We start from the raw sequence: 25,636 nt of genomic DNA on the forward strand, positions 1-25,636 counted from the left end.
GGCTGATTTGGTTCCAGCAGTTGGCAATCCTGCACTCCTGAGACTGAGGCCTGGGGTCAAGAGTTCAAGGACAGCCTACTTGGCTTGAGAGCTGCCCAGAGCCTTAGAAGACCCAATCTCAAAAAATACAAAACAGCAGAAACAATGAATCAACAAGATCCACCTCGTCCAAAATGGAAGAAATCAACACTGCTCACTAGCAAAATTTTATTCTTTATTGTTTAACACCTTTGTTGGTAACTTAGTGTTATCAAATGCTCACAAAAGTTGTCCATTTTCTTTCTCACAGAGTTGACATAAGTATGTAGTAACTACCTCAAGTCATGTCCCTAACTCACAGTTAGCCACCGTGATCAGGCTGCCCATCTGAAAACATCTACTCGTTTTACGTTTGCCTTCCTCCAAAAGGACAACTTATCAGTGTTCTTGCCATAACAATCCTGTGGTTGCTCCAAGGGAGACACTTTACTTGGTCAGGGAGCCGAGGAAGCACACTTATTTAGGGCTGAGTGTTTTGATTGCAAGCCCCTCCCCTCTATGTTCAGTGTGCCTCGTGTCCATGGTGAATTGACGTGCGTGCACATCCTCTGGATTTCTTGATAGGAAACCACGAGCTGTAGCACTTAGTGCTTCTCTACTCTGTTTCCTCTCCCCTCTGCTAAGCCAGAGGGCACAGCAGTCTACTCTTTCACTCTTTTACTCTCTGCATGTATTCTGCAAGTGCTTTTAAGGCTAGAAGTTAAAAGGTGCAGCGCCAAAGTTGGGCGTGGCGGCACATGCGCCTGCGGTCCCGGCACTTTCAAGGCTGCAGTAGAATAGTGAGTTCCAGGCTAGCCTGAGTTACGTGGTAGACTTTTCTTTGAGAAATCTAAAACAACAAACCAAAAAGAATTGACCCTGCCATGTCGGCTCACACCTGTGCTCCCAGCACCTGGGAGCCTGAGGAAAGGTGATTTCTGTGAGCTTAAAGCCAGAATGGGCTACACAGGAAGGGAAAAATCAGCATAGACTGCAAAGTGAGAATTTGTCTTAAAAAAAATCCAAAGACACAAAACAAAACAGAAACTCTAGTGCAGTTGGGGTGGTTTGTGTTCCAGTAAAGTCAGTTTAAAGTTTTCCCCCACCATCTTTTCTTCTCAGTGTTTGTATTGCTTCCACCAGTGATCTGTCCTCTTCAATTTAAAGGCAGTTGCATCAAGGGAAATTGGGAAAAAAAAAAGCTTTATGCTCTAATGTAGTGTGTCACTACTGTGCACAAATTGTTTGAGGACCGAGTGAGCCCCATATCAGAATCATGCTGGTGTTAATGATTCCCGAAAGATGTGGCCCCTGAGTTGGACAATGGGTGGAGGAGAGGTCTCTAGGGGACATAGAGAAGCCCATCTTTACAGAGGCACAAAACAGCATGGCCTACGCAGAGTCCCTGACCTGAGAGATGTTGTCTCAGTCTAGAGCCATTCAAAAGACAAACCAAAAACCAACCCAAAACAAAACTAAACACCCAAACACCTCTTTTTTCATGTGGCACACCTCAGAGGGGCGAGATTCTAACAGTCTCTACCTATCCCTTCTGCCGTGAGATAACGAGCCTCCCTCAGCCAGGCCGTGGCTCCTGGGAGGCGCGGGTGGAGCGGCTCTCAGACACAGGGTTGTCATTGTTTTTGCTTATCAAAACATGCACCTGTTTCCCATCGGCCATTAAATTGTCCATATCAAATCAGGGAAATATCCTAGAATTGAATTCTGGGGAGCGTGGAGGGGGGTACCACCTGTCACTGCACCTCTCTTCCCCATCCCTCCTCTCCCCTCCTCTCCCTCTTCTCTCTCTCTCCCTCCCTGCCCAGGTCCATTTCAATTTCATACATCTTGACAGACACAGTGTGAACTGATGACTGAAGGCTTTTCTCTCTCTCTGCCAACAGCATTCTTTCTGCAGCCATAGTTTTCCATGTTGGCATAATAGATTTGCTATTTGCAATTGGTATCCTAAAAATAACAGATGATTAAGTTAGTACCTAAGGAGTCTCTGCATAGCCATTAGCTTATACCTGGGAAAATAATAGATGCTTATAGCCAATATGTAGGTGCTATGATGTCCTTAAACTATTAACTTTATACATTAATTCACCCTCATTCTGGGTAAGTCAATTTGAGAAGCTGTTTTTCACTCTATAATATGTTATACGTCAAATTTTAATTTGAACGTATTGAAATAGTGCTTAGTTTTGGGATTGATTTTTGTGCATAAATTTCAAGAGTATACAATCATTTTCTTGCTAAAAAGATTTGTTCTCCATCTAGGTGGTCCAGGCAACAGGTGGTCCTGAACTGGCCAGTTCAGTCCTCAGCCCACTGTTGACTAAAGATACAGTTGATTTCTTAAATTATACAGTCACTGCAGATGAACGGCAACTGTGGATGTCACTGGGCGACACATGGATAAAAGTCAGGTAAGCACACGGAAGATCAACAGTTAGTACCTCTGATGCTGTGAGCACTCCCTGTCTGTTGCACTAAGCCAGGAAGGCAATCATGTAAGATTCTGTAAAAAGAACTACACGTTCTGGGATGAAGAAGTGGATGTCACTGAAAAACTTATTGTCAACTTGGGCCAGCGAGATGGCTCAGCGGGTAAAGGTGCTTGCTGCCAAACCCAACAACCTGAGTTCGATCCCTGAGCCCCGTGTGGTAGAAGGAAAGAACTGAGTCAACATAGGTGTGCTATGAATTCCAAACCCGCCCCCAACACACACGCAGGCATGAGTTGACTGAGTAGAGGTAATTTAAGAAATTAATTAAAAGCACGCTGCCAAGTAAAGGAAGTGTAGTGTGTGCAGAAGGGGAGGAGTGGGACATAAGTTGACTGTGACCCACTGGCATGGTGACATGAAGGGAGAAGATGGAGAGAAGGGGGAAACTGTTTCTCAGGGAAGAGCTGGTGTTTCAAGCCAGCAGCTAACAGTCCAACTAGGAATAAGTGCGCACATGTGCGCACGCACACACACACACACACACACACACACACACACACACACATACACAATCCTACAAGCACAGCATGCAATGTGTTCTCCCATGTATTTTATAGCAATACTACTGATATTTCTGTTCACAGATGAAGAAATAAGGCTCAGAAAGGTCAGCTCATTGGCCTAAACCCACGCAGCATCTTAAGTGATGGATGTTCAGAATCTCCTCGCTAAGTGGCCTTTCAGTGGGATATGTAGTGTAGAGCAGGCGACAGAGAAGCACAAAAGAAGACAAGAAGCAGTGAGAGGTCAGAGATGAGGGAGGCGGGACTTTGAGTCATCCATGTGTGGAGAAAGGTTAGAAGAAGAATAGTGTGACAAAGGAGGCATCCAGAGCTAAGCAGGGTTGGTTACAAAGGCTCCACAGCTGTGTTAAGGAGCAGATCATGAAGGCTGTGGAGGGTGACCAACGCTGTGAAAAAGAGTATGACATAGTCACGTCTAGGTTTTCCTCCCCACTCTTTCTTACTCTGCCTAACTTTGAGAAACGTTTTGTTAAGTTGCTGATTTACCTGCCCAGGTTAGTCTTGAACTTGCTATCCTCCTGCCTCAGCCTGCCTACCAAGCCCATGCAGTTGTCTTCCAAGATCAGTCCCCTGTGGTCAGGGACAAAAGTTGCCACAGGCAGAGAAGCCTCGTGGGGGTGTTAATGGTGTAGCACAGGCTCCTTAGGAATCAGCCCTCTCTGGGGTTGGAGCCATCACTCATTGCAAAAGAGATGTGGGCATAAATTTAGAATCATCATTTGCCAAGAACGAGACTGAGGAGGGCAAGCCCGTTAGCAAGAGTTGACACCTGCCGAGCCAGGCTCATCATAGAGCCATTTCCAGCTTCATGCGACCCCGCTTCAGCATACTTTATTTCATCAATGCTTTTTTCTTTTCCTGTTCAGAGAAAATAACCCAGCATCGTGATCAGTTAGCAATTAGTCTCTGAAGGTTTGTTCTTGCCCCTGTGGAGGGCCAGTCTAAAAGATGCGGACCAATTCATCACTTTTTTCTTTTATTGAGACACACACAAGACAGTCCCACTTACCTGCTGGACTTCAGCTACTGTGTATGTTCAGATATAATTTGAATGCTGTTTTACCAAAATGAAATTCTTTCAAGTACTACATAGTGTTTTCTATGTTGCTAATACTATCTGAGCATATTTGTGTACATATCTAGAATAGCCATGTATCATTAGATCTACATTTTAGGATGTTATTTATATATTCCTTTAAAAATACTTATTTTTATTTTATGTCTATATGTGAGTGTGTGCATGTATGTATATGTACCACAAACATGCCTGGTAGCCACAGAAGCCAGAAGGGTTTGGAGTCCCTGGAACTGAAGTTACATGCGGTGCTAGGAACTAAATCTGGGTCTTCTGGAAGAACAGCCAATGCTCTTACCTTATGAGTCATCTCTTTTTTATATATTAAGCTGTATTAAAATGGCTTAAACATATTTGTAAAATGTTAGGTTTATGCTGTTTGTGATGTTATACCAAATCTAGGCTATTTTTTTTCTACCAATAAGGCTTATTAAATCTGTCATATCTCATAGAATATAAAAATAGCTTGGGGTTTTCAGTGACTTTGTTTTGAACCCTAACCACATAATCAGAAATTTTAATGATGGTTTAAGTAACTGTATCAAAAGGAAATATATAGTTAGCATTTACCATGGGGCAGCGGTCACAGCCGATCCTGATTAGTGGGGGTTGATAGTGACCATAGATTAGCTAACTTTTCTCCTTAAAATGAAGCTTGTACATTTAGTTTATAAAGTTGGTCATCTGCTTCATTTTATAAAATCTTGCAGTTAAAAAAAATATGAACCTTCCTAACAGTCTTGGATGGTTCTATTTTCAAAGGTATCCGCCTCGCCCCCTTCCTACTCCCCCCCCCCCACTGTCTTAGTGCTTAAAGGGACTGAAGGGAGAGATGAGCACTGGAAAGGACTTTAGATGCTGCTGCCCTATGCTTTAAATACTTACTGCATTTCTATTCTCATGCACAGATGTTAAAAAAGCATACACCCATGCAGAGCATCAGGCTCCAGGAAAAGTTAGGAGCGAAACACGGAGCTGAGGTTATCCTGCATAGTTGAATCACTCTTTTATTTGGTTTGAATTACTGGAATATAACACACGCACACACGCGCGCGCGCGCGCACAACACACACACACACACACACACACACACACACAACCTATAACATATAAACTCAATGTCATCCTACAGAGCAGAGTGGCCGAAGGAACAGTTCATCCCACCTTACGTCCCGAGGTTCCGCAATGGCTGGGAGCCCCCGATGCTGAACTTCATGGGCGCACCCACAGAGCAAGACATGTACCAGCTAGCCGAGTCCGTGGCTAATGCTGCTGAGCACCAGCGCAAGCAGGATAGCAAGAGGCTGTCCACGGAGGTGAGGATCCATCACGCTTGGTTTCTGTGGATGGTGTGATGGTCACTGGGAGTCATCGCTCGCTGGAGATCGGTCTGGAACCAGTGACTAAACGCCCTGAGTCCTCTCAGCAGTTGCTTGTGTTTATGATGGCTGGTCGGCACGTCTCTTCGCCTACCCCAACGGGGTCAAGCGCTTCCGTGTTCTGTTCCTCCCTTGACCCTCTTCTCTGTCAAGGGCTTGCCCACAGGAACTGTTTATCCTCTTTCTGGTTTCTTTTCACATCTTTAGACCCTGAAGGCAGTTCCCTAAAACCTAGACCCCTACATCAAAAATTTTAAGCAACTTCTTCCAGAGCACCACAGTCACTTCCTTCCTCCCTCCTTCCTCCCTCTTTTCTTCCCTCTCTTCCTGTCACCCTCCATCTCTCCCCACATCCTACTGCCCTCTTCTTTCCACTTCTGTGCCACCTTCCTCTGTGTCCCTGTAGTTACTGCCCCCACTGTCCTCCCAGTCCCTTCTCCTGTTCCACTGTCCTGAAGTGTGTAGAGCGCCAAGTGTGTAGTGCGCCCTTCAGTCTTCTGTCAAATGCCCGCGACAGTGTTGCCCCTGTGGATATACCAGTGTGCTTTATCTTTCAGTTATTATTCAGCTTTAAAGTATAACCCTGTTTGGGGAGCAAATTAGAGGACTGAAATTGGGCTTATTATCGTGCTCATTATAAAGGACTTTTCTGTGAAGAAATTTTTTTTTTTGCCCTATTGGAAAGGAAAATTGAACAGTGTTTAAAGCTCAACCGATGACAAATGGGATGCTTAAACCCGTGAAATTATGTGGGTAAAGTCTAGAATGAAAAAGCTGCACTGAACGGCAGCTAGACACACCCGAAGCCAGGTCCAGGTCACTCCTCCTTCCTTTTAAAATTCCTTTGGTGAGTGGATTTGTAACGTGGCAAATACCATGCGAGGACAGGCCTTAGCAAGCCTCATCTCTGACCACTTTTAAGGAGACACATTCATATAAGTCAAATTGCTTAAACTTATTCCCTTGGACAAAATTGTCTTTGGACAGTGATGTTATATAGAAAGTGTGCTGCATTCTGTAGGCTGGAAAGATGGCTCAGCAGGTACAGAGCTTATGTGTAAGCAGGAGGGCCTGTTACCCAGCTGCAGTCACCCAGGCCTCACGATCAAGTCAGATGCAGTGACGTGCACCTGGAATCCTAGAGCTGGGGACACGGAGACAGGAGGATCCCTGGAGCTCACTGACCAGCTAGTCTTACTCAGTCCGTGAGATTCTGGTTCAGCCGGTAACACCGTGTCCAAAAAAACCATAAAAGGCTGCTTTGATGTCTACTTCAATATCACATATGTGTGCACACATGACAAACACATGTTCACACGTACGGCATCATTCACAAACACAAACTTTCCTCTAAAAGGCAATATGTTGAAATCCAGAATTACAACTAAAGCCAACTCGCTTCTCCGAGGTCCTCTTTCTGTGACTGGTTTCCCTTCGGCTGCATGACAAGGAAGACTCCATAACTGGCCTTTCCTCCAAATGCCAGATGATGACCTCATACTGCTGAGTAGCTTATGTCCCTGCCTGGGCTTGATAGTTCAGACTTCATGACTGTGTGTCTTCCTCCCGTGTAGAAAGCAAATATACCAAGGGATGGGGCCATACACGCACACAGGAAATGTTAATTCATTTGGCGTTTCCATAGTTACAGATTTTTTTGAGTCACAAAAATGCCCATCGTATGGTGTTCTTATCTCACACTAGAAAATATGCCATTTAATGTCCCTTGGAAATTCCCACCTTTCACAGTTCTGTGTTTAAAGAGGGGACGGTGCGTGCACTCTAGGCAGGAGTGTGTATGTCTGTCTACGCTGAACACGTAATTTTGAAATACGAATTACGTAGGGTTCCCCACCCCTTGTCATGAGCTATCGTTTTCCTGCTGTAAAGTATTTTCCATTTTATGATATAAGTGGCTGTTCAGAAACTTAAGAGAACGAGAGGAAGGATGCCTGCCAGGTTGGATATTTTTCCCCCCTCAGGAAAAGAGCCAGTTGATAGTGACTTAAAGTGCATAAGAAGTGTGATCATTGCGAGGCAAGAGACTTCATTCTGTTTTATTGCTACCATAATAAATGCACTTAGAGCAAGTCTTGAGCAATTCAGGATCTGCTGGTTCTGTTTCAGATTGAAAGGCATAGGTGATGTGGAGTGACAGTGTGGGTGACACTGTCAACATCCCTGCTTCCTCCGAGCCTTCAGCAGCCTCAGCCCGGCTGTGCAGTCAGCATTGAGTCACTTGACCGCCCTTGATCTCCTTCCTCTTGACATGCCGGGCCATCCTCCCAACCCATGATTTCATAGTGGCTAGGAAAAGGTGGGAATGGCTCTAGCAGTTTCTGGCTCCAGTTGTTCAAGCCTTTGATTTTTTTTTTTTTTAATTACCTAATTGGAGTCTGCATCTGTGCTGGCTCTCAAGGAAAATATTAGTGGAGCTGGCTGATCCTGGGTGCTTAAATGGCTGGAAACCATTTGTATTTGTTTGTGAGGACTTGTTCCCTGATGTATGTTCCAGGTGGGTATCTAATGTGGGTTTTGACAGCCATGCTGGTTCACTGGAGACTTTGCCTGTGGATGAACTCAGCGTTATCCTTACAAGTCTTTGCATTGCTGTGAATATCCAGCTTAGATGTCCCCCCCAAACCTTCCCAGGTTGGGATAGTTTGTCCCAGTGAACTCATAAATAGTAGAAACTCCAGGAAATTCTCCTGCCGCAGCATTCATCACACTCTTCCACATTTTCTTTTATGTATAGAAACCGTGTGAAATCTGGAGGTGACCTTTTGTGTTGTTCCCTATCCAGCCTGAGTGGGTGGCCCCTGTGGTTTTAAGGCCACCGTGCTCAAAGGTCACAGACCTCAACTCTGCCTTTGTAGCAACCAGTAGATCTAAATAGTGTCACCCACAGCAAAGAAATGATTACAGAATTATCTTTTCCTGGATTCTTGACTAACAAGCTCAAAGTTTTTGTGTGCTTGTGTTTCCTGTTATAGTGACTCTGATAGCAGTGTTTCCATGTATAACAATTTTTAAATGGTATTTGGGGTACTTTTTAAAAATGAAAAATTAAATGATATATTTAATTATAAATACAGAACAAAGAATCTTCATGTGGTGATACTTACTCCATGGGAGTCTTAAATGTTTCCGTTACTTCACAGGAAGCAAAGGTTAAAGGTCATCCTCTAATTTCATTGTTCACAGTGTTAAAGTCTAAGATCAAAATCAGTTACTGCTGACAGGAAAAAAAAATTGCCATTTTTATATCTAATATTTTCAGAAATAAGATTTACCCTGTACACTAGTGACAAAAATGAATAGCCCCGTGTCTCAGCCTAACAACAGTGGGCATTCCCATGACAGTGGGAACTGGCCACGGTTCCGAGCAGGGCTCTGCACCACTGACAGGGCACCCATGCCAGCAGCGCTTGGTGACACTGCGACGTAATTCTGTCTTCCAGCATTCCAGTGTATCCGACTATCCTCCAGCCGATGGGTACGCATTCAACAACAACATGTACAACAGAGGGCCACATCTGGACCAAGGGGAGGCCGCCATGGCTTTCAAGTCGACTCCCAGTCGCCACGTAGATAGGTAACAGTCAGCAGCCACGTGGGGAGCACTGTGGGAAGCCAAGGATGACTTAGACTGAAGGTGGTGAGAGTGGGGGTGGGGTAAGGTGAAGGGGGTTGAGGCTGAAAGTAGCGGTGTGGGAGAAGGAGGTGTGGCTTGTTTCGTTCTGCAAAGGTTTTGTCTGTTTTTTGTTTTTGCTTTTATGTTTGTTTGTTTGTTTGGGTTTTTTTTGTTGTTTTTGGTTTGTTTTTCATTTTTTTCCCCAAAGACAGGGTTTCTCTGTGTAGCTCTGGCTGTCCTGGACTTGCTTTGTAGACCAGGCTGGCCTCGAACTCACAGAGATTCGCCTGCCTCTGCCTCCTATACTGGCTTTGATGGGTAGGAGAGGCAGGACCTCTAGTCTGCAGTGCAAATTCTACTGGGTGACTCCAGCTATTTTTAAAGATACTTCTGACGGTGGTGGTCCTGCAGCAGGAGACAGGGATTATCTTTGACCTTTGTTGGATGTTCCATTAGTTTCTACCGGGGAGTCTCCAGGGAGCTTCCCCGGGCTAAGGATACACCTCAGTGAATTCAGTGTGTGCTGCTTACAAGCACCTAGGTTCTGATTCCGAAAACTCACGTAAACTGGGCACATTAGCACATGTCTGTAAGCACAGAGCTCCTTCAGCGGCATAGGAGATGGAGACAGGAGGACACCCTGAGGCCACAAGGCCAGCTAGCTTTGTGTGTAACAAGGGGCAAGAGACCTGCCTCAAGCAAGGTGCAAAGTGAGGACTGACGTCTGCTCCCGTGTCATGTCTTGGCTGCCACCCACCCTCACTCACTCCCACAACAGAGTTTGCCAGCTCAGTAACTTAGAAAGGAAACGATTTCTACCCATTTTTCTGCATCTACCAAAGACCAACAACAAAATATAAAGCCTAAAACACCCTTCTTGTAGACAGAATATTAGGATCATTAAAATAAGCCAGGTAGGGCAGCAGATGCCTGGAATCCCAGCACTTGCGTTGGTTGAGGTGTGAAGATGGTGAGGTGAGGGCCAGGTTTGGCCACACTGACTCTGCTGTTGGCTAGCCTGGTCTATGATGTGGGCCGCTGTTTCTTTCTCATCCTCACCCCTCTCTGTCTCTCTCTCTCTCTTTGTACTAGATATAATTAACTATTTAAATAGAGGCTGTGCCGTTCCATTCTTACTGTTTCCTTGTATTTTTCTTTCTTTTTTGTTTTTGTTTGTTTTGTTTTGTTTGTTTCTCAAGACAGGATTTTCCTGTGTAGCCTTGGCTGTTCTAGAACTCACTCTGTGGACCAGGCTGGCCTTGAACTCATAAGAGATTCATCTGCCTCTGCCTCTGGAGTGCTGGGATTAAAGTCATGTGCCACCACCACCCAACCTGTTTTGTTTTGTTTTGTTTTGTTCTCCTTAAAGATTTAAGTTAGCCAAATATAGAGAATTAGAAATCAAGAAGAAATAAAAGAACTCCTTGGGGTTCCCTTTTGCACAAAGATGCTGTTTTGTAGTAACTAAAGTTAATAAACACCAGGCTAAGCCAAAAGAAAGAGAGATTGTGAAATGTTGGTATAGAGGGACGCATATTCAGTTAAGTCAGAAAGTGTCCCAGTGTTTCTCTGTCCATAAAGAGCTGTTATTGTCAGTTTATTATTTCCCTGTAGAATCTGAGGTAGAGCTGAGATGTAGCTCAGTTGGTGCATTACTCTGCCCGCCTAGCATGCGTAAGGTCCTGGGTTCAGTCTTCAGCACCACAGGACACCAATAGGAGCACACACTTGTAATTCAAGATCTGGGAGGGTGAAGACAAGAGGACAGAAATTCAAGGCCAGCCTGGGATGCATGACCCATCTGCTATAATGTCAGGGAAGCCTCATTAAGGAAGACAGAGGGAGCCGGGCGTGGTGGCGCACGCCTTTAATCCCAGCACTCAGGAGGCAGAGGCAGGCGGATTGCTGTGAGTTCGAGGCCAGCCTGGTCTACAAAGTGAGTCCAGAACAGCCAAGGCTACACAGAGAAACCCTGTCTCAAAAAAAATAAAATAAAATAAAAAAGGCCGACAGAGGGAATCCATGGGGGTTGCACAAGTGTCATTCTAAGGGCACCATAGCATATTACATTGAGTTCAAGGAAAAGTCAACAGTGAATAATGTATCTTGAAAATGCAGCATATAAACATAGGTTTTCGTTATTTTTAAAAGATTAGAGAGTGGGGAGACAGCTCAGGGGCTAAAGCACTTGCCGTGCAGGTTTGGGGAGGGAGCTTAGATTCCTAGACCCATACAAAGCCTGGGCAGACATGGAGGCTGCTTATACAGACAGACTCAGGGAATCCCCAGGGCAAGCAGGTGGTCTGTGAGTCATTCAATTAGTACAAACTTGGTGGATTGAATGGCTATATGACGGTGTCCAACATTTCAGTCTTTACCTGCCTGTAAGGTCTACCGAGTCTGTAAGGTTTAGTCTTTGCCATCGACTACCAGTGTGCTTCTGTGTCTTTTAAAAGCTTATCTTCTTCCGTATAATCTTTGTAGGCTTTAAAGGGACTGTGTCTTTGATTTATTCACTCAACCACGTATTTCAAAACTGACCTAGAAAGTTAAAGTAGTGTCATTGCTAGAACGTGAATAAATAAAATGCAAATTCAGAAATCTGTAACAGAGATAGGGATTTTATGAACTTCAGGGATTAACATTACGACTGGCTTCCAAGTTTGCTTTTGAGAATGGCCCTGAATTCATGCTGGCCTGGATACCTGTTGAGTACCAGACGAGCGACAGCTATATGCGAGACCTTCTCTCAAAGCACAACCGAAAACATAACAAAGCTACAGAGCAGGTGTAGAGGCAGCAGTGATCTCTGGGCTTCGCTGTCTAACCAGTCGCACCAGCTTAGCAGCCAACCATCGTCTCCCAAGGGTAAACAAGCCTGCCCTGTGGCATGGTGGGCGATTTGACCGGAGAATAGATAACACTCCACTCACCACCCACTGCATTTCCCACCTGTAGAAACTAATTGCACTCAATCATAAGAGTAAAATCGAGACCTAGCATGTATCACATCAGATTAGGACTTTTGGATGGCTCTTGCAATAATGACACATTTTCCTCTACAAAACGGGGCATCAATGATCCCAGCCACTGCCAGCCATCCCAGTTTATAGTGTTTCCAGCTGAGCAAGCATCTGTCAGGACACTCAAGATAGCCCAGGAGGTTACTGTCTGCAAATTCTTTCCTTGGTCCATTGCGACTCCTCTGAAAGGAGACTGCAGTCTCCTCATATGCACTTCCATGGTTAGTTAGAGCTTTTTGACATATGCAAAAGAAGTTTTCTGCGCCTTCTTAGACTACCATCTCTTCTCCCTTATCTGTGGTGGTTCTTTTGCAAATTATAGAAGAGAGAAATGAGGGGAAAGAGAACAAATGGAAATTACTATTTTCCTAACTCTCAAGGTGGGTGAATCTCTTTATTCCCCAATAAGAATATTAATATAATATAAATATGTGTTAGCTAGTAGCAGAACTATTCCAGTAGAGATAGGGATGTAGAGTCCAAGAACAACAGGCCTTAAGTTATGATTATTTGTAGCATATTAATAATTTAAGCCACATATTATGGATCCTGTCTGTAATCTCAGCATTCAGGACTCTGAGACAAGAGGGTCCTGATGAGTTTGAGGCAGTTCTGGGCTATGTAGTGACCTCTATACCCCCTTGTACTACGGTATGCCGTATCTTAAAAACCAAAACAAAAATGTATAACGTATAATAATTAGGGAATACTGTCACCTTTTATTTTATTTATTTATTTTTGGTTTTTCGAGACAAAGTTTCTCTGTGTAGCCTTGGCTGTCCTAGACTCGCTTTGTAGACCAGGCTGGCCTCAAACTCACAGCGATCCACCTGACTCTGCTGGGATTAAAGGCGTGCGCTGCCACCACCCGGCTCATCTTTTATTTTAATATGCTGAAAATGACAGGTAGGAATCACAGCTTACAAGTTTTCCTTTGTTCTGGTCCTCCCTGTCTGAGAGATGGAAGGAGTCTGAAAGATATTGTGGACCTGTGATAAAGGGTTGCTCTGTTACTACAGCTGGACCCTGGGGGCCCAGGTCTGGCTCTGCATGCCAGAGCTGGGGTAAATGACCATCCTTGGTCTTGTCTCAGGCTATTGATGGTTCTCATAGAGATTAGTGAGAAAATATAGAAATGTGGTTGGAAGAGGTCAGGAAATAAAGTCATTCAGACTTAGCATTTTCATTTTACTGTTGAAGCATTATGCCAGATACGAAGGAAATAAGAATACTATTAATGTGTGAAGTTTTATTGTACTGTGTAAAACAAAAAAGCCATGCTAAATACATTATTAATCTTCTAATGCTGATTAATAGAAATAGTATTTGTTTTTCAAAGAAAGTATTTTTAAATAGGACCCATACTTCAGTTATTATCATTTAAAAAGCTTACAAGTAGAACATTATGATAGGCAGATTTGGGCCCAGGGGTCCCGCTCAAACTAAGGCACCAGCCAAGGACAATACAGGCGGTAAACCTTAAACCCCTACCCAGATCTAGACAATGGACAGAACACTCTCCACAGTAGAGTGGAGAGTGGGATATTACTTTCTCACATACTCTGATGCCTCGACTTTGACCATGTCCCCTGGAGGGGGAGACCTAGTGGCACTCAGAGGAAGGACAGCAGGTTACCAAGAAGAGAATTGATACCCTATGATCATATAGAGGGGGAGATAATCCTCCTCAGGAACAGTCATAGGGGAGGGGAATAAGGGGAAAATGGGAAGGAGGGAAGAATGGGAGGATACAAGGGATGGGATAACCATTGAGATGTAACAAGAATAAATTAATAAAGTAAAAAAAAAGAAAAGAAAGAAAAAAAGCTTATAGAGAATTTAAAATTAAAATTTTCTTCATTGCTTGAGAAAGTTGCTGTTTATGTCCTTGATGGATACTTTCCTTTGAACTTTTGATAGCTGGGTAAGGTTTTTTAAAAAATGGTCTCTAGACTTAACTTTTAACATGTTTGTTATGAAATGTTACTTGAATAAGTAAAATCAACATGTAGTTAAAGTTGTACTATGGGCTTTCTCTCCAGTTTCCTTTAATTTCATACTTCAGGCTCCTTTAATGGTACTTGTGCTGATCTCTACATCCCATGTGATCCCTACATCCCATGTGATCTCTACATCCCATGTGATCCCTACATCCCATGTGATCTCTACATCCCATGTGATCCCTACATCCCATGTGATCCCTACATCCCATGTGATCTCTACATCCCATGTGATCCCTACATCCCATGTGATCCCTACATCCCATGTGATCTCTACATCCCATGTGATCCCTACATCCCATGTGATCCCTACATCCCATGTGGTCACTACATCCCATGTAATCCCTACATCCCATGTGATCCTTACATCCCATGTGATCTCTACATCCCATGTGATCTCTACATCCCATGTGATCACTACATCCCATGTGGTCACTACATCCCATGTGGTCACTACATCCCATGTGATCCCTACATCCCATGTGATCCCTACATCCCATGTGATCACTACATCCCATGTGGTCACTACATCCCATGTGATCCCTACATCCCATATGATCTCTACATCCCATGTGATCCCTACATCCCATGTGATCACTACATCCCATGTGGTCACTACATCCCATGTGATCCCTACATCCCATATGATCTCTACATCCCATATGATCTCTACATCCCATGTGATCCCTACATCCCATGTGATCCCTACATCCCATGTGATCACTACATCCCATGTGGTCACTACATCCCATGTGATCCCTACATCCCATGTGATCTCTACATCCCATGTGATCCCTACATCCCATGTGATCTCTACATCCCATGTGATCCCTACATCCCATGTGATCCCTACATCCCATGTGATCTCTACATCCCATGTGATCCCTACATCCCATGTGATCACTACATCCCATGTGGTCACTACATCCCATGTGATCCCTACATCCCATATGATCTCTACATCCCATGTGATCTCTACATCCCATGTGATCTCTACATCCCATGTGATCCCTACATCCCATGTGATCCCTACATCCCATGTGATCCCTACATCCCATGTGATCTCTACATCCCATGTGATCCCTACATCCCATGTGATCCCTACATCCCATGTGATCACTACATCCCATGTGATCCCTACATCCCATGTGATCTCTACATCCCATGTGATCTCTACATCCCATGTGATCCCTACATCCCATGTGATCCCTACATCCCATGTGATCCCTACATCCCATGTGATCTCTACATCCCATGTGATCTCTACATCCCATGTGATCCCTACATCCCATGTGATCCCTACATCCCATGTGATCCCTACGTCCCATGTGATCACTACGTCCCGTGTGATCACTACGTCCCGTGTGATCACTACATCCCATGTGATCCCTACATCCCATGTGATCCCTACATCCCATGTGATCCCTACATCCCATGTGATCTCTACATCCCATGTGATCCCTACATCCCATGTGATCCCTACATCCCATGTGATCCCTACATCCCATGTGATCTCTACATCCCATGTGATCCCTACATCCCATGTGATCTCTACATCCCATGTGATCACTACATCCCATGTGACCACTACATCCCATGTGATCTCTACATCCCATGTGATCCCTACATCCCATGTGATCCCTACATCCCATGTGATCACTACATCCCATGTGATCTCTACATCCCATGTGATCACTACATCCCATGTGGTCACTACATCCCATGTGATCCCTACATCCCATGTGATCACTACATCCCATGTGCTCTTTTCCATCCTTTTTGGGATGGGATCTCGCACAGTGTAGAGTGACCTCAAACTTGATGTGTAGCCCAAGATGACTCTTGATCCTCTTGCCCTGGCCTCTCACAGGCCGGGAGTCTAGGCATACACCACCAAGCCTGGCTTTGCTGTGTATATTTAATAGATAGTTTACAGGATTAGAGCCTAGATTTCGCTCAGGACCACCTATCCTTGGGATTTCACATTATTTTCCTTTGTCTGAGCAGTAATTCTAAAACCAAGACAAAAACCATTTATTTATTTTTGTGTGCTTGCCTGTCCCCCCCCCCCCATCCCACCCAATTATGGAAGCCAAAGATATCAGATCCTCTGAAACTGCAGTTACAGGTGGCTGTTAGCACCCAATGTGGCTACTGTGGATGGAACACATGCCCTCTACAAGAGCAGTGCCCTCTGAACTGCTGAGGCGTCTCTCCAGCCCCAGTTTGTTCTTTTTAATAGTAAGAACCCTATGGTTCTTTTTATTTCTCACACTATGTAAAAATAGTCAGACTGAGCTCCTGTCTAAGTGTCAGGAGGCTTTCTGAAAGGGCTGGACGGCCCTTGTGTTTACTTCAGTTCTCGGGCTTTAGAAGAACTAGTAGCATGACAGAGTTCTTCCTTTCTTTTTATAGGAATTATGACTCAGTCAAAACACAACCCAAGAAATACGCCAAATCCAAGTATGACTTCGTGGCGCGGAACAGCAGCGAGCTCTCGGTCATGAAGGATGATGTTTTAGAGGTAATTGGTTTTCATGCTCTTACTCCTCTAAGAAAGGAAAGTTCTGCCGTCTTCTAATATGTATCTGAACCTTCTGAAAGGGAAACAGGGGTCAAGAGATTGGTCTCTTGGACGCAGTACCTCCTGGGAATCTGTATCTCTTTATAAGTGTTATCTACTTAGTTTATCAGACCCCAGAATAAGAGATACATAGAACATGCTGGAAGAGGGAGGTGGATGCTTTTGGCTTGCATTGTCCTTTCTTTCTTCTGGGATTTATTCATTTTGGAAGCAAGGCTAGTTATAAACTCAGTGGAGATGAACCATGGCAGTGTAATCAAAGAAAACATTGCCTCTTTCTCTGAGATTCCTTGCATAAATGTCACCAGCACCCCATTGGGTAATCACATTGAGGGTAGTGTTTCTTAGCTGATAGTTTAAAGTTCATTTCCTTGAATATATGCAATACATAGTGTTAAAAATGGTTTTCATATATTTTTCCTTTCTAGCCCACAAATGGAAGCAACAGAATTTTCTATGGCCATCTTGTTGTCCTTTGTGTACCTCAAATGAGGCAGTACGTTTTGAGGACATAGTATATATTTGGGATAGATTTGTCACAGAACTTATTTTACACAAATATCAATAATTGGAAGTCTTAGTGTAATTCCTCAGATTTCAGTCACACATGTTCATATTAGTTCATTATCAGAAGTAAGGAAAGAATTTTCTTGATTAAGATTGAGAAATAAAAGTTGAGCTTTGTCCCTGAGTTTGCTTTCTTATAGAAATTGCTCTTTTGTTCTTTGCATCATGACAGATTCTTGATGATAGAAAACAGTGGTGGAAAGTTCGGAATGCCAGCGGGGACTCTGGGTTTGTGCCAAATAACATTCTGGATATCGTGAGGCCCCCGGAATCCGGAGTGGGGCGTGCTGACCCCCCATACACACATACCATACAGGTAACCTGGGTTCTGGGCAAAGTTAATATTTACAGGTTTCCATGAACAGGAATTAAGTACCTTTCGTGTATTAATCACTTTGAGGTTTAATTGATTATGCTTTTGAGAGCAGCTGAAAAGCAGTGTGGAGATGGTCGTTACACACATTTTTCTGATTCATTTCCTAAGGAGATTGGTGGTGTCCAACATAAGTTACTGCTCTTCTGAATGCTTTTTTAAAAAACCAATTTATAATATTTCTGACAAATATAGATAATTGTTTTCTCTTTCCTCATTGATGTGGGCATGAAGCTTGTAGGAGAGTCCAACTCCATCCTTGACAGCCTTTGTCTTCAGTCTCTGGCCAGCCTTCAGTTCACACACAACACATGTCCAGGTGCTATAGTGTTTTTTTTTCCTTTCTTTATATTAAGGTTCAATGTATCTATGACATAGACAAGAGAGAACAGATTCTCCCTCTGATTACAGAGGCCTTCCTGAGCCTCGCACACACCACTGTTTCAGGATTTTAGTGGCTGGGTCAGCTCATCCGTTGTGGCAGCTGTATTCACTTGCTGGCTCTCAGGAGTGAGGTCCTGCAGTAGAGCTAGCTCAGATAGACTCTCCATGCATGACCTCTGAACCTGAGTGGCTTCTTTTCCATGCCTTAGGGAAGAAGTCTTAGTTCTCAATGTGGAGAAACACACCGTTCCTGATTGCATTTTTATTGCGATTTCATTAGCACTGCTGAATCATGTAGTAGCTACACAGGAAATACTGTAAAGCAGTTCCATGTCGGTCAGGTCGAAGCGTGAAGAAGACAAGGTGTCCAGGCCTCGGGGAGAGGTCATTATGCCGGCTGCCACACTGAGGAATCTGAGCCCTCAGAACTCCTAGTGACGCTCAAGCATAGAGCAGACCCTTGCCCCATCCAAGAGGGATTTGGCCTCATTAGAAGCCACAAGCCAAGCAAATGTTTGACATAAAGAATTCTCATCACTGTATGTAGAGTGCGTACCGATCTTCCCAGCACTTGACAGATAGAGGCAGGAGCATCAGGAACCTAATGTCATCTTGGGCTCACAAAGTCAGTTCAAGAACAGCCTGAACTCTGTGAGACTTTGCCTCAAAAAGAAAAAGGAAAAATAAAATCAATCATTGATATTATTGTTGTTGTTGCATCTCAGTGCTGTGAAGCGATGTAGGCATTAGAAGTCTGTTTGTTGTGCTTTTTTTTTCCTGACATGACATATGTACTTACTTATACCAATCATTTGTCATTAGCTTTTGATGCCAAAGAAGGAATTTGAATTATTCAAGGTATGGTTTGCTGTGCTTCCCGTGGATTTTTGCAGTGAATTTTCTGACTTAGTTTGCCATGGCTTTTACTTTCCCTGAGTTCCTACTTTTCTAAGTGTGTGAGATGTGGTCACGTGGCATAATGAGGCTTCTCTCAGGAGGATGAGCTCTAATCCTCCGTTTTCTTTCCTGAAGGGTTTTTTTTTTATCTTATCCTTAACAGTGATGTCATATATGGTTGAATTGTGTGCCTGAGAGGGAGTATTTGCCCTTTGAGAAGTATGGGTTCTTAAATACTCTAATGATAAACTGTAGCATGCACTGTTTACAAAGGCTTTCCTCCAGCCACACGGGCAAACAGATCCAAGAGTTTTTAAGTTTACAGATTAAGAACAATTACTCAAATTGAATTTTGCTTGTGTGCATGATTCCTAGGAGCAGATAAATTAAAAATAAGTTAACTTAATTAAGCTGGCAAGTAGTGTGCATTCTGAGTATCTGTCCCCAGTGAGACGCCCTAACGAGGAACCTGATGTCCACTCTTTGCCTTTTACTGCAGCTGTGACTCCTGCCCCAATCTGTGTTGACTTTCCTGTTTCCAAGCTTGCCTCTGGCTAAAATAAACCCAAATGATTAGTACACACTACAGGCAAAAATAGTTCTCAGAGAGAACACACACACCCATTCTCCATTCTCCCTGATTTCGTTCTTTCACAAAGCCTCATCTTATATTTTGTCAACCTTGGTACAACCAAGACTTTGTCTTTTAAGCACTTACAAGTCCAGGAGTCAATGTTGACACTGTAAATAGAGCCTTGTGGTCGCTGTGGAGGAGTGCATGTTTTGGCTGTTTCCCCTTTTGAACTTTTCCACAATCTCTCTGGAGAAATGTGTGTGGAAGTGCTTGTGGGTGTGTGCTCTCTCCCTCTCCCCATTACCTCCTCTCTTCTCCTGTCCCCCCCCCCTCCTCTCCCCTCCACCCAGCTCTCTGTATGTGTAGAGTTTAGAGTGAGGACCTAACCCTTGGAGCATATTGAAAACTCTCTACCCCTTTGACACCTGGGAACTCTGGGCTGCTATGACACCACTGTATCCTTTCCTGCTATGACACCACTGCGTCCTTACATACCTGCCATGACACTACTGTGTCCTTTCCTACTGTGACACCACTGCGTCCTTACAAACCTGCTGTGACACCACTGTGTCCGTACCTACTTGTCATCATGGAACCACTGTGTCCTTACCTACCTGCCATGACATCACTGCTTCTCTCAAGGGATTCCTGTTCTTAATGAACTTGTAATAGTTCTGAAAGAAGACTGGAATAGGACAGGAAAGACCAACCCTCAAAAGCGTATCCTAGGCAACTATATATCTCTACGACAGCAGTACAGAGGCCTTTATCTCAGACATCTGATAAGACCTGCAGTCCCTTCAGAATGACAAGGTTCCACGACATGGTGGTAGGGTTCAGGATGCGCAGCCGCTCACCATGTAGAACCCACGTGTCTTCGGGTTCATGTCTTACTCTCCTTGCCATCCATTCATCAGGATGTATTTGTCCAGGTCTTGGTGTTGGTAAGAAGGGCAATAGGAAGGCCAGCAGCACTTAGTGACTTTCTCACAGAAGCCTGCATCACACCTGTCTCCAGGTCACTGTGGCTTTGTCCTTTCCTGGGCACCCCTCCATAGACATCACTGTCCCTTCCACCCAATGATATAAAATTTTGAAGTAAATCAAGATGCAGTAATGCAGGAAGCATCATCATTACATGTGGGAGGCTGAAGCAGGAGGATTTCTGGAATTTGAGGCCAGTCTATGTTATAAAGTGAGTTCTGGGCCAGCCTGGGCTACAGTGTATAGATTTCTGGGCTGTACCACAGCAAAGACATACTGAATAATCACTAAAGGCAGCTACATGGTGGCAGTGAAACGGACAAAGCCAGTGGGCAGTAGCATTGTGGGCCCAGCATTCCTTAAACTCTCAACACATACGGTCTCGATGAGATCCCACAACAGCTGAGAAAGCAGGTCCACGTCACATAGGGCAAAGGAGAAATAAGTGCATGAAGCCAGGACAGGGACTCAGCCTTGTGGACATATTCTGTTATTCCAGGCATGGTTCAGGAAAGGTGACCATCTCTTTTTGTATAAGCAGCTTACAGGGACACATCTCAGAACACCTCTCCCATACACTGTGATGAGAACTGTCAATCTGACCAGTCACCGGTTTTGGAATGACTTCTTTGATCTAGCATATTCGTTTCTTGCATTGTATATGTACTTTTACTTTTTAATACTTTAGGAAAACTTTATATATGGTTTTTTATATATGCGATGGACTGGTAAAGTGGGCATTTTGTGAATGCCAGGAATTGGATGCTTCTGTGCAGCTTCTTTCACTCACTGGGTGCTTTTTGTTTTGGTTTGATTTGGTTTTTTTGTTTGTTTGGTTGGTTGGTTGGTTGGTTTTTTGTTTTTTGTTTTGTTTTTTCTTTTTCAAGACAAAGTTTCTCTGTGTAACAGCCATTAAATGGGAGTTATAGCTCTCATTTTTTTCTTTTTTTCTTTTTAAATAAAAAATATTTATTCATAATGAAGCATCCTTATAAAATTGCTTACAAATTCTGACTATAGATTGATAGTCTTTTTAAAATCAATTCATTTCTATTTTCATGAAATAGGCATCTCTGAGGTAAGAAAGCGTTTTGCCCTTGCAGCAACATTCCTTTCAGAGTCAATGCTGGCCACAGGGAAAGTTTTATAGGCTGGTTCTAGTTTATAGATGGTAAACAGGTCAAGTTATGAGAGACTATCTGCCATGTTCACATCTTAGATCGTGATGTTCTCCAGAAAATGGAAAGCAAATTAGCTATTAAGACAAGTAGTCAAAGTGCTCAATACACAGGTTGTAATGTGTTTCTGGTAGTTTGGATCAGGGATTATTATTTTTTAAATAATTTATTCAGATTACAACCCGATTGTTATCCCCTCATTTGTATCTTCCTGATCCCCCCCTCCCTCCCTCCTTCACCCTATTCTTCTCCCCTAGGTCTGTGACAGAAGGGGACCTCCTCCCCTATGATAGGGTCATAGCCTATCAGGTCTCATCCAGACAGCCTGCTTCCCCTTGCTCTGTATGTCACCAGGCCTCCCCACCAAGGGGAAATGGTCAAATAGGGGACACCAGAGTTCATGTCAGAGTCAGTCCCCACTCTACCCACAACTGTGGAGAATGAACTGTCCATTGCTAGGTATGAATAGGGGGTCTAGGTTTACTGCATATATTGTCCTTGGTTGGTGCAACAGTTTGTACAGCCGTGCCTCCCACCTCTGGGTCCAGATCTGCTAACCTTCATGGCCTTCTTGCCTTAAATGTCAAAAAAGCATTTGACAAAATCTAACACCAGTTCATGTTTAAAGTCTTGGAGAGATCAGGGATACAAGGTACATACCTAAACATAATAAAGGCTATATACAGCAATCCAGTAGCCAACATCAAATTAATTAGAAACACAAGGAAATTCCACTAAAATCAAGGACTAGGCAAGGCTGCCCACTCTTTTCATATCTCTTCAACATAGTACTTGAAGGTCCAGGTAGAGCAATAAGACAACAAAAGGAGATCAAGGGGATCCAAATGGGAAAGGAGGAAGTCAAATTATGCCTATTTGCAGATGATATGATAGTGTACATAAGTGATCCCCCAAAATTATACTAGAGAACTCCTGCAGCTGATAAACACCTTCATTCAGCAAAGTGGCTGGATACAAAATCAACTCAAAAAAGCCAGTTACCCTCCTGTATACAAATGGCAGTCATGCTGAGAAAGAAATTAGGGAAACCACACCTTCACGATAGCCACAAGTAATGTGGAGTAGCTAGGTGTAACTAACTAAGCAAGTAAAAGACTTGTATGAAAAAAACCTTCAAGTCTCAGAAGAAGGAAATTGAAGATGACATCAGAAGATGGAAAGATGTCCATTGTTCGTGGGTCCGGAGAATTAACATAGTGAAAGTGGCCATCTTACCAAAAGCAATTTACAGATTGAATGCAATCCCTATCAAAATACCTATACAAAATTTTAAAGACCTTGAAAGATCAATTCTCAACTTCATATGTAGTTCTCATTTTCTTCCCCTTCCCTTTCTGGTCCTGAAGAATGCTGGGAGCACTTCCTGTGCAATGCTCAAAGGAAGCTCTAGCCTGTTGTTGCAAACCCTTCATCCGAGATTCTCTTCAGGCAACAGGGGTCCACACACCTGCAGCAGCAGAGAGTAGGTGTTGAGATGGCACCTGAAGTCCCTGGGAGGTTATTTAATAATTCTCACATTTGGAGTCATTTTTAACAGCTCTCCAAAGGCAGATTGCCACCTATGTGCTCCCCAAGGCTTTGTCAGCATTTTAAAAATAAAGGAGAACAGATATGATCCAGAATTTACAAAAGTGTGCATGTATGTGAATGTGTGTGTTACGACTATGAGAGGGTATTGTGATATGTGTGTTGTTGACTATGTGACTGTGTGTCTGAGGATGTGTGTGTGTGTTGTGACTGTGTGAGTGTATGTGTGTTTTATGCCCATGTGAGTGTGTGTCTGAGGATGTGTGTATTGTGACTATGTGATAGACACAGAAAAGTGGCCTGCCTTTCTGTTAAACTGTACAATGCCCCAGGACTTTGCTGTCTCTTGTCTGGTCATTCCCCAGATGACTCCTTCCTTCCTTTTCCATCCAAAATCTACTGCTACACAAAGTTTTTAAAAATGTGTTTTTACTTCATTCCTAGGCTAGCACTGGTCATCCCATTTCCCATGGATCCCCTGCTGTGTGAGGAGTAGAAGTGACTTCCTCCCTTTCTTATTTCTAATACACCCACAGCCAGGCTTAAAAAAAAAGTTTGTATATTATTAAATATTGAGTTTATATGTTTATTATTTCTGTAGTTTTTCTTACTCCATCAAGGAGGGGAGGAATAAAATAATGACCCGTGTCCAGCCATTGTCAGGTCTTGTAAACAGACCCCTCTCCATCTCTCTGTTCCTTGGCTGTTGTGGAATTATGGGAAAGCCCGCTTGGTGAGGATTCTTGCCTTGGTTCTGTCACGAGCCAGCTGTGTGCCTGTAGAGACAGAATCCTGGTTTTCTCAGTTCCCGTGTACTTGGGCTATGAACTAGAGGAAGTCATAAAATTCACCTACCCTTTATACACATGTTGAATACTGTTAAACTGAAGTTGGGAATTTTTCTAGAGGTGACTATTAAACCTCCAACAGCATCAATTTCAGCCCGTCTCAATCTTGCCTCGTTCCAATGTTGAAATACTGCTGGACAGAGAACGGCCATCTTGCTGACATCACTTCCATATCCTTTAGCCAGGCTAGCATCTGTTTAATACTCTGTTTGAAAGTTGCTATAAATTGTTTATAGAGGACCCTGCCCCTTTAGTTAGAGGCAGGGCTTTAAAACGAAGATGGCTATCACTTTGGTTGAATAAGCCTGAGTGTGTGTGTGTGTGTGTGTGTGTGTGTGTGTGTGTGTGTGTGTTAAAAGTGCACAGACAATAATAGAAAAATCATCACAAAAGGAAAAGAATGAGCGTATCATTTCACACAGCTGCCCATCCCCCACAAGGGGAGCCACCATCCATCTACTTTATTCATCAAACCCGACTGACTGACTCTAATACACCTTTTCCAAGTATGACCCTCATACCGCACATTCAATTTTTCTATTTGTTCACACTCCTCATCTGCTGCTTTGTGTCACAGGACCTGTACAACACTGCTTTCTGCGCTCACCACCCCAGTCCTGATAAACACACTTTCTTTACGTTTTGTATGCTTGACTCTGAGTGGATTCTTTCTAAGGTGTCGATAAGATGAGCCTGTATCATAATATCTTCACATAATGCTTTTGATGCTCAGAGTTGTTACTGGATAACCTACCTCTGCTGTTTACTCTGTATGTTAAGCCAGAAGATAAGTAGGGAGCGGTGGGAATTAATTATGTGTTTACAAACTCCTTGGCTGGCTGACTTGTGGGCAGGTAATTTTGCTGTCAAAAACCAGTTTGCTCATGTTTTCTGTTATTTGATGTAAATTATAATTGATATTTTTTTCAACTCCGTCTCCTGTGTTAATTTCCTCGTCTGATGTGGTTTGCTCCACCTCCTAACAGCAACTGCTTGGCGAGCTGTCAGAGGTAACTCATCCGTTCCCTCCTGGCAATTCTTTCTCCTGTAATTTTTTTTGGATTCAGTTTCTGGACTTAACACCCTCCAAATATTCCAGCTGTGCTGTTTTCATTGCAGAATTTCAGAGAGGCCAAATTTCAAGTGGGAAAAAAAAAGTACAAATTAGTGTAGTGCAAAAATATAAGAACAGTTTTCTGCCAGTGGCTTTGTTGCGTTTTACTTGCATAATTACCCTCTCAAGCAGGAATTTACATGAATCTTGTGTTTACCTCCCAGCTACTTCAATGCTTAAGAAGTTTTACTCAGCTTCGATTCCTAAAGAAAAATGACTTGCCCCAACTTAATTGTCAGTAGGAAAGTACATTTCTTATGAGGCAGAGTCACCAAATTCTTTCAAAGACAGACACAAGGATGCTTTGTTTGCAGCGGAGCTTGGCATTTGTAAGGGATGATGGATGGGACTCAGGAAGTGACAGTGTTTTACACAAGTGGATCCATCCATACCAGGTGATGCAGCTGCTCGCTGTGCCC

The 25,636-nt window shown here is 43.6% G+C and overlaps 1 protein-coding gene across 5 annotated transcripts in view; it reads left to right on the top strand.

Moving 5' to 3' along the window:
- The window catches only part of EPS8 (EGFR pathway substrate 8, signaling adaptor), a 174,118-nt gene that overhangs the window by 133,765 nt on the left and 14,717 nt on the right, over window positions 1-25,636 (top strand). For all 5 annotated transcript variants that reach the window (XM_084765399.1, XM_084765398.1, XM_084765400.1 and 2 more), the window contains 5 exons: window positions 2,302-2,450; window positions 5,263-5,446; window positions 8,971-9,104; window positions 16,582-16,690; window positions 17,490-17,633. In XM_084765399.1, coding sequence (XP_084621525.1) covers window positions 2,302-2,450; window positions 5,263-5,446; window positions 8,971-9,104; window positions 16,582-16,690; window positions 17,490-17,633 — 720 coding nt within the window. The remainder of the gene's footprint in view (window positions 1-2,301; window positions 2,451-5,262; window positions 5,447-8,970; window positions 9,105-16,581; window positions 16,691-17,489; window positions 17,634-25,636) is intronic.

Source organism: Acomys minous, assembly GCF_964271855.1.
Source record: "Acomys minous genome assembly, chromosome: 17".
In the NCBI taxonomy this organism is placed as follows: Eukaryota; Metazoa; Chordata; class Mammalia; order Rodentia; family Muridae; genus Acomys; species Acomys minous.